The following is a 10,355-nucleotide window of genomic DNA, read 5'->3' on the forward strand; positions in this document are numbered from 1 at the left end:
GTTTTGAAATAACGCGGTTTTTTTACGACGTTTTTTGAAATAACGCGGTTTTTTACGCGGTACCGCGTAAAAAAACTTCAGTGTATAATGTAAAAGCAATCGTGAATGTTTGTTGTTAGACTAGACTAAGCCAAAGCTGTGAAACTCCTGTGCCAGTTTTGCATCACAGAGGAATTCCCCGAAAAAGTCGAAACTTTTGCTCTTCACCCCTCCTCCGTTTGTAGGGGTTCTCAGTATCCGTACTTTGGAATTCTTCCACTTGACCCGGTTCACCGTTGACTTCGCTTACTTGGCTTCCTGTTGATGCTTTGCCTTTCGGGTACTAGGAAAAGGTTGTTTGAATGGATTTGCAAGAGTTCATTTATTCCACTTAAATGGGATCGATTGTCGCCCACACTACTGCTGACTGATTGAATCTTTTGAAGGCATGAATGAACAACCCGGCTTTACCGAAAACTTATCCCATCATCGTCATCATCACCATCACCGTCGTCATCGCCAGTTGCCACCGCGCCATCTGTGCGTGTAGATTTGATCCTGTGCAAACAATGTGGCTCATGAATACAAATGAAGGCAAAACAGAACCAGCCAATCGAACAGTGGAAGGTAGCACAACTGTGACCTAGACGACGACCGAGATTGCCTATTGGATAGATTTTCAGCACCTGGAATGTATAGATTTATAGATATACAGCAACGCGGCTTCCCAATACGATATAGGGTATGTGTTCCATCATTAATCTCACGCTCCCATATTCATCCTATTCGAAAACAAGCGATTACGGCACCGATTGATTCCGTTCTTTTTGTTTTCATGGGTGCTCACTTCAAACAAAAAATACAAAAATAAGAAACAAAACAAACAGCGCTTCAATCCTTTGTTTTTCGTAGGATGAAAATGGGAGGCACCTGCTTAAGAAGGGAACCAATACCCTACTTAGATTCCTATCCGTATTATCGAGGCTTACCTAGGGGTTCTTTATAGAAGCACAAGTTCAATCAGAGGTACACGTGTGACGTGCAGTTAGGGGATGATGGTATCAAATAAATTTCGATTTTTGAATGCTAAGTTTTCTAAGGTTCCGAGTATACAGGGTCTATTAATATTTGACAACGACAACTCAGAAGTCAACATCTATTTGACACTAATCAAAATTCGATCGAATTATACCATATGTTAAAGCATCGATTTGTAGTTTTTGATCCTGTGTACTCGTATTTAAAATCCTCCAGTAGCCGTGTTTGTTTCTTCAGTAACCGTGATGTTGTAATTTGTAAGATATTGCATGCTAAAAAACTTGAAAGCGTCAAAAGCGTCAAGGTTTCACACACTAGGTGCTTTTTCCACCATCTTCCCTTCTCAGTTGCGGTCATTTCGAGTTTTCCGCAGCCATGGGGGCTAGCCAGTTTTCCGATTATCTTTCTCGCTCTCGCATTGACGTCATTGTTTCGAAATGCCTTTGTCGAATCGTTTTCAATCCAATCAGGGAGTATTTGGGGTGCTGCTAGTCTTCAGCAAAGGTTGAGCTTGGAATGTTTCGATTCGAACTTTCGAACAGTCTGATTAACCTTGTCGGCCTGCTGGAATTTTTATGCTCGATTTAGCTTTTATAGCACGTGGATGTTGTTTCGAACTGTAACAAAAACTAAAGCTGGATGAGGGCGACTGCAAAAACGCCGATAGGAGAAGATTAATGGTGTAAAGGCTTGCTTCTCGACCCATATGGTGCTCTGTTATTTATTTAGTGTCGTTTCATCTTTTAGAGGGGTCCAATGAACGAACTGTCTGATTTCGTATCTCAAGATTTCGATAATTTCTACCAACTTCTTTTAGAATATAGCACATTGTGTTCCACATTTTTGTATTTCCTTTCAATTGTCTTGATATTTGTCTTGATATTTTGAAGAACAGTCGGGTTCTCTAACAAAGAACTGAATTCTCCAAATTCTGATTTGCACAAAGGTGTTTTTTAATGTTTTAAAGAATATTCATCACTAAATACCAAAGACTATCTAAGTTTTTATCATATTCGCTTTCTCAACAAGTTATCTGAGGAATTTTTTGCAATCGATAGAAGTATTGCCAAAATATTTTTTCCGAGATCAAGTTTCTTATTTTTTAAAGTTTTCTATGGAACATAAGAACTACTACACAGTTTTTTGGCTTTTCTGGACACATTTAATTTGAACTAGTTTATTTTTCCAACTCATTCAATCCTTCAGATGGCAAAGCTCGGCAATCCATAAAAACGAATGCAGTAAGCAGTAATGAAGACATTCGTTTGCGTTTGATGCTAGTGGTGTTGTCAAGAAATTTTAAACAAAAAATTTTGCATTCAGAAGGCCCATAATGATGGTTCTTGATCCAATATTCCAGTGAAAATTACTTTTACCAATCGAGAAACACCTTTTTCATCGATCCAGTAACTTTTATTTTGTTTGAAAATTCAATGATTTATTTGTGAGTTTTTTTTTGTACTATGCTAATATTTTTACAGAGCCCTATTTTTAAAGTTTTACAAGAAACATGAACAAAACTGGTATTATTTGCTTCGTTGACATGTTTGCTATAAGAGCCAGAAGAAACTTTTTTGGACATTGTGCTCAAATTGAAATGGCAGTCAATCGTTAGTGTGTTTATAATTTCTAAAACAGTCTACATCGCCAGATCTGTGACACTGATAATATGTTTAAATTAAATAACTAATGCTGCTGACCACACCTTGTGGAATGTGTGTTCTCTTCTTCCACTAGAACATCGCCTGCCTATTTTCAAGCTAGTGTTCTTTGAATTCTGTAAACTCATCGAAAATAACATAACAGTTTAAGAGACGAACCAGCCAAGGGCTGAAAGTCTCTATAATAAAGACAAGTCAAACAATCAACATAACAATTTCATAAGATCTAACCTACGAAACAGCATTTAGCCTTCTGTAACTCGCGTGGTTGGCCACCACCGCCAGCCCCAAGCTAACGCTGAATACAACAAGCGAGGTTTTTTCAGCGTGTTGTACAAAATACAACAGCGCGATCACTCGAAGGTTAAACAATTCATAATGATTCGAATCCCGACCAGAAGTACATACCGTCGTGCGGGGCTTCTTTTTACACGTTTTCATGGTTTTTCAACTTTATGATATTATAACTCCCAAAGTAGTGAATGGATTTCCACAATTTTTACACATAATAATTGTGAGTATGTATGTAGGGTGTATGCAAAATTTGAACTAAATCCATCAATAAACAAAAAAGTTGTTCATGCACCAATCGGACACATCGCATATAAAACCGAATGGGGGCTACTTTGGACACTTCTAATACCAACAAAATTTTTCAATTAAATGAACAGCGTTTCATAATTTTTCAATAGTGGCATAGATTTATTGTAGTTAAGGCAATTCATATAATAAATATATTTAATTCTCAGAAGTCAGACATTGCTTTTTATAACTGTGCGTGCATTGCCGTTACAGGTTACCATGTGAGGTTTATATAAGACATTTTTAAAGTATAACAAATCTGCATTTAAATTCCAGGGTTATTTGAAAACCACTTTATTCCGATACTGAAGTATTAGAAAGACGCTACACAGTCTTCAGCCAGAGGCTGCACAGACTGAACATTACTAACACGAGACAACGGACAACACACATAACACCCAGTGGCCCAATGGAGAATTTTCCGTTTGACGAAAAGTTTTCCCCGACTGGAGCGGGAATCGAACCCGCACTCCGATGCTTACGAAACGCCTAGACGACTGTCGCCGCTAACCGCACGGCCACGAAGCCCACAAGATATTCATTCAGAACTTGTGGAAACTAGAAGTGAATTGAGACGATGACTCCCGCCAAATCTTCACACGTTCTGTTTGGAGTACCGCAGAAATTTGAGTTTGAGCTGCAAAACGGTGAATCGATAAGGAAGGCGTGCAACATACACTGTGGTGCATAATTGATCGGACAAACGCCGATTTTCATACCAAATGGCCAAGTTTGAGATTCTGTAACTATGGTTTGCTTTGGTGGATTGAGCTCAATTTTTGACACGGAACTACGAATATGCTGAATTTCGTGTAAACAAAGTATAAAATGTTTTCGTTCACAGGTCTGGGCGTGGTAAGGCGTTGAAAATATTGCAAAAGTGATCGGACAGCGGTACCTCTTTGATTTACACGCGTGCCGCTGTCCGATCACTTTTGCAATATCTTCAACGCCTTGCCACGCCCACACCTGTGAACGAAAACATTTTATACTTTGTATACACAAAATTCAGCATATTCGTAGTTCCATGTCAAAAATTGAGCTCAATCCACCAAAGCAAACTATAGTTACAGCATCTTAAACTTGGCCATTTTGTATGAAAATCGGCGTTTGTCCGATCAATTATGCACCAAAGTGTAGTTCTGATCCGCGGTTCAAGAGATGACAAAGACCGCCAGCTAAGAGCTGTGTTCTTAGCTGGTAGTGCAACCTGGGCATTGTTGTCCTTCTAACTTCAGCTAGATTGAGGAGATACGACCCGAGCGTCTGTTCACCAAGGAGGTGCGGCTCAAACAGCGTCTGTTATGGCATCCAGCGGCTGCGTAAGAAACGCTGCACCACGCCCACCTAGATCTAAGGTGGTAGTCCCATCAGCGTGGTCGTCCCAGTGTTGGTCGGGACGTTATACAGAACTGGCACGATGGCCCTCCGGCGAGACAGGAGTGTTGGCGTAGGCCCAATAAGCCACCCGTAAAAATCCCCATTGCGAATAACATAAGGGGCTGTTCATAAACCACGTAGACCAAAATTTGGCCATCTTAGACCCCCCTCCCCCCTCGTAGACTTTTGTCCATACAAAAAATTTAAAATTTGTATGGAGCGTAGACTTTGGCTAGACCCCCCCTCCCCCCAAAAAGTCTACGTGGTTTATGAACAGCCCCTAAGAGAAATACGACTCGATACAATCGGCAAAGACCCATACGACGAAATAAGGACTACGATTGGAAACTTGGAACATGGAATTGCAAGTCACTACGATGGTTGCTCGCCGCGTGACGTGAAAATCGTTGTCGTCGACATGAAGGCGCAGGTAGGAAGGGAGGAAATGCACAGACCGGTAATCGGGCGAAACAGTCTGCACGCCGTATCGAATGATAACGGCCAGCGATGCGTAAACTTTGCAGCCTCCCGTGGTATGGTAGTCCGAAGCACCTTCTTCCCCCGCAAAGATATCCACAAAGCCGCCTGGAGATCACCCGACCATCAAACAGAAAACCAAATCGACCACGTTCTAATCGACGGTAAATTCTTCTCGGATATAACCAACGTCCGCACATACCGCAGTGCGAATATAGATTCGGGTCACTACTTAGTCGCTGTATGCATGCGCTCAAAACTTTCGACAGTTATCACCACGCGTCGAAGTCGAACGCCGCGGCTCAACATCGAGCAACTTCGTAACGTAGAAGTGGTTCAAGACCACGCGCAGCGGTTAGCAGTGGCCCAACCAACGGAAGAACAACTTGGCGCAGCTACACTTGCTTGAAGATGGCTGGAAGGACATCCGATCCGCCATAGGGCACTTGCTGGCTTTGTTTAGTGTGCCCAACAGACCCTTTGATTTAGCTGGTAACGCTTTGTGATGAGAATCGCGTTACGAAACGTTCCACAGCAAAATCAAATGGGTCTGTTGGGCACACTAAACAAAGCCAGCAAGTGCCCTATAGGTAGTACCTCAGCTGCAGCACTAGGCTTCGCGACTCCGTATCACAGAAACGACTGATAAGACGGCGAATGTGAACAGTTGAAAAACGAGAAGAATGCAGCATGGGCGAGAATGTTGCAACACCGTACGAAGGCGAATAAGGCACGTTATAGACAGGCGCGGAACAGGCAGAACCAGGGTACGAAAAACGGGTCACGCCGAAAAACAAACGCTTTGTCCTAAGCGGTGCATGTTGGTAACAAAGGCGCTCCGCAACAAACGCATGTCAGGCGATGAGAGCAGTAAAACAAACATCGCTTGTCATGCGTGTGCCGATATTCCGGCTTTTCTGCTGAAAGTTTCGACCCACATCATCGAATTCATAAGCATTTGAACGAATTAAGACTCTTGCAAACCTCAGAGTCGAGTTTCAGTTGTAAAACAATGCGAAAATCACGATGTGAATAGAACGAGACAAATATTCCTACCGTTTTTGTTGTGAACAAACTCGGGAGTGATTTTATCATTATCTTCTAACGAAAAAACGAAGCGTTGTTGACGTGCCTTCCTTGTTGCCTATTTTTCGCTTGCGGTGCCATATTCTGCGTACACTGGGCAGAGCTCAGTCTTCCGGATGAAGAAGCGCCAGCAGGAAGAACGAGATCGCGAAGCGATGGAAGAGCTGTACCGCGCAAAGGACATACGAAAGTTCCACGAGAAGCTGAACCGCTCGCGCAGATGCTTTGTGCCACAAGACGACATGTGCCGAGACAATCACGGGATTCTTTTCACGACTGAGCGTGAGGTAGTCGAGAGGTGCCGGCAGCATTACGATGAGCACCTCAATGGCGACGTTGCAAGTACCGAAGGTGGCGTGGTAACAGATCTAGGAGTATGTACACAGGACGAAAGACTTCCGGCCCCTGACCTCCAAGAGATTGAGGAGGAGGTTGGCCGGTTGAAAAACAACAAAGCCGCTGGAGTAGATCAACTACCAAGCGAGATTCTAAAATACGGTGGAGAAGCACTGGTGAGAGCACTACACTGGGTCATTACCAAGATTTGGGAGGAGGAAGTATTACCGGAGGAATGGATGGAAGGTATCGTGTGTCCCATCTATAAAAAGGGCGACGAGTCGGATTGCTGGACTTATCACACGACCACACTACTGAGCGCTGCCTACAAGATACTATCTCAAATTTTATACTGCCGTCTATCACCGATTGCAAGAGAGTTCGTGGGGCAATATCAGGCTGGATTCATGGGTGAACGCGCTACAACGGACCATATCGGCACCAACATTTCAAAAGGGCGTAACTGCATTTTGAAACAAACCCCTCTTTCACATCTGTGGATCGTATTTCAATGCCGCCATGCAAATCACCGCCAGTAAGAAGAGCAATTTCTCTGTCTAGTAATGTTTGTGAATTTCGTGGGAAACTTAAAATATGACCCACAGATGTGAAAGAGTGGTTTGTTTCAAAATGCAGTTACGCCCTTTTGAAATGTTGGTGCCGATATGTTCGCCATCCGCCAGGGTTTTCGTACGGTTGTGTACCATCTACGGCGAAGTGCAGATGGAAAACGGGACTTGGAGAAGGCGAATGAACCACGAGCTGCATCAGCTGCTGAGAGAATCAAACCGTGAAAATCGTTCACACTGCGAAGGCTACGATGGGCGGGTCACGTCATCAGGATGTCGGATAACAACGATTTGCTGACCCATCGCAGAGTGCGGAACTGGAGACGTACAGCTATGGGCCTAGTAGAATGGATACGATTCCTTCGTACAGCAGGGGACACTCGGCTTTAGTATGACCGGTAAGTAAGGTAAGTAATGGAAACATGATCATGTTCCTTCTAAACAAATGCATGAAGCCTTTATTGACGCGAAAACATTAATGTATAAAAAACCTGATTGCGTATTGCACTGATTTGTCGTGTATGAACTAACGGAAATCAATCTCATCTTCATTCACGATTCATCACATCAGGACATCCTGATTTACGGATTGCTAATAAACAATGTTTCCTCAACAAGCCAGGTAACTTGCAATTTCGTTCAGGATTACATTAATGAGCCGTTAAACAGCCGTATATCAACATTTTATGGTTGTTTAGCTAAACTTTGCTCCTCCCATCCCAACCCTACCATAAACATAGCCGCTTACCTCCTTCGACTCGGCGGTGGCCGTGCCGCACTCCCGGGCAGCGTCTCGATTGGCGTAATGCTGAACTCCGGAGTGCTAAACTGAATCTTCTTGGGCTGCCCCGGCTTGGCCCCGCCGGTGCTGTTGCTATTTGCACCATTGTTACTGCCACCACCGTTGCTGATGATACCTGTAATACCGTTCCCATTGGGGTCGTTGTTCGTCGTCGTCGTCGTTGACATTGCAGCGCTGTTGTTGTTCACTTTATTTATCGAGATCAACTCGAATTCGTTATTGGACAACTTTTTCTGTAAGGCCATTATTGTTGGGTTTCTCGATTAGCCTAATGCCTAACAGTGAGATTCGCATTTATAAGAATATTGCTAGTTTGTCGTTTAGATTGCATCACTTTTTGCAGCACACATAATTTGCACCTAATTCACTAACACACTACATAGCGTATTCCACAGATGGTTGTTGGATTGTCTATCGAGTAGGCAAGAAGCCCATACAGCACGAGAGGAAAACTTATTTGTGTCTTACAGATAGGGATCTACGGAGCAACAGCTAGTAGGGGAAATGGAGCATTCCATTGCCCCAGAAAGCTATCTTCTTATGTTTGCAAAGTATCACACATTCTTCGCGTACAACAGCAGCTTTGAACTAATTGGAGACCACGCGAACTACGAGGCTCCGTCACTGAACTACACCATGAGCTCAATACACAAGAGGACATGTGTTGTCGAAAACAGCAGCCATCCAATTTGGGGGAGCTTCTTCTGCTAGCTGAACCGTATCCTTCGCAAGCAACATCATCACTGCTCCCCAGTGGAGACCCAGTAGTACTGTTGGGGTTGACTTTTCTAATTAAATCCTAGCCGACGTTGTCGCCGTCGCTCTCTCAGCAAAATAAACACGCACTCACATCCCTTCCTGCTGTATTTTTCCAATTTGTCAAACCCCGCTTGCAGCCCTCTGCTCCTCCGGTTTCCGATTCATCGTCAATTTGAGGAACATTTTCGATAAAGAACTTTCACACGGATTCTTCAATACCTTCTCGGAAAACTTCCCAATCGAAGTTGACACACATTTAGCACCATCACATTTCTCAAAGAATTCGTGGAAAACAGTACTTATTTTAGGTGGAAAATGACCACTAAACAACCACTAAAAATAATCCTTGTGCTTTGGAGAGTCAAGAAAATACACAACCGTCTTGGGGAAAGTCCTGTTCAATACTTCGAGAGTGCTGGCTCCGATAGCTGCTAGATGCTTGTCAGAACTAGCGACGAGGACGATGAGGACATGCCTTCCAGTGAGTGGTCCCAGCTTCCTCTCCGGGAGGAGAACCGCGGGTGAGTGCGCATGTACAAACAAACCGTGAGTTTCCCACTACTTGCACATGTTTGGGAGGGGGTTGGTGGGTGGGTTGAAAGTGTTTCAGTCGGTCAGGATGTCGATCCTGTGGGGGTTTTGTTATCTGCTTTTAGTTCTTCTATCTATCTCTGTGTACCAAACATCCATCTCCTTTTCACCCTTTTATATTCTTTTTACTATCCTCCATCTTCTAATTTGTATTTTCTATCTTTTGTTTCCTATATCTTTCTTCTATCTTAAGTTTTCTGTTATTTAAGTTTCTATTTTTTTATCTTCTATCGCCTATCTATTTTTTAATTATGTATTTTCACTATTCCATTTTCTATCTTCTATTTCTTCTATTATTTATCTTCTGTTCTCTAACTTCACTGGAAAAAATAGTCTCACATCGTGGAGAACCCCTGCCCCAGCACTTTCCAGCCATTTCCCAGGAGGACTCACAAAGCCCGCAACAACACTTTTCATCAATGGGGCGCCGCGGAGGAGAGTGTTACGATATGACAGCGTGCACGACAGCTTTTATCACAGGAAAATTGTTGTTATTATTTCTTTTCCCTCGTACCGCTCGCTCTCATGATGGGCATTTTGTTGGGCGGTTTTGTTGCGCTCGGTTTACTACACTACATTCCTACTAGGTATGTGGGAGGACGATGCTTGCCCAGGAAGTAATAATTTATTAAAGTCGATTGTAGTCTATTGATAGTACTGCCGGGGAGTGACAGAGCCTTAGTATGACCGGGGATCGATACATTTTTAATGCTGTGGTCATTGTTCGGACCATTGACTCTAATAGGGTGTCAATTATTGAACCGTTATTACGCCTTAGTGATTCGAATTGCGCTGCTGTCTTTAGTAAATATGCTATCATGGTTGATTAATTTACACCGTTTTTTCAACTTATTTCTATTAATATGCAAGCAGAACTATTCCTGATTTATCGTTATAAAGATATTTAGATTTCAAACAATCCTCATGTAGACTCTGTGCCACATGACTGTTATTTCTTGCATGCTTCAATAACTGAAAAATAAAAATAATTGGCTTCTTTAGTGGTGCTGAGATAATTCCATATTCTGAATCTGCATGCCAAACTGAGCCGAAATCCAAATTTTCATCAATTTTGGTGCCCGGGAACCTATTTAA

At 42.9% G+C, this 10,355-nt stretch overlaps 1 protein-coding gene across 1 annotated transcript in view; it reads right to left on the reverse strand.

Annotated features, from left to right (window-relative positions):
• Positions 1 to 9,338, reverse strand: part of LOC109429070 (uncharacterized) — a 54,561-nt gene extending 45,223 nt beyond the window's left edge. Inside the window, exon 1 of the mRNA XM_029870680.2 lies at positions 7,857 to 9,338. Coding sequence (XP_029726540.2) covers positions 7,857 to 8,155 — 299 coding nt within the window. The 5' untranslated portion in view covers positions 8,156 to 9,338. The remainder of the gene's footprint in view (positions 1 to 7,856) is intronic.
• Positions 9,339 to 10,355: the final 1,017 nt, after the last annotated feature.

The sequence above is a fragment of the Aedes albopictus genome, chromosome 2, assembly GCF_035046485.1.
Source record: "Aedes albopictus strain Foshan chromosome 2, AalbF5, whole genome shotgun sequence".
NCBI classification, from domain to species: domain Eukaryota; kingdom Metazoa; phylum Arthropoda; class Insecta; order Diptera; family Culicidae; genus Aedes; species Aedes albopictus.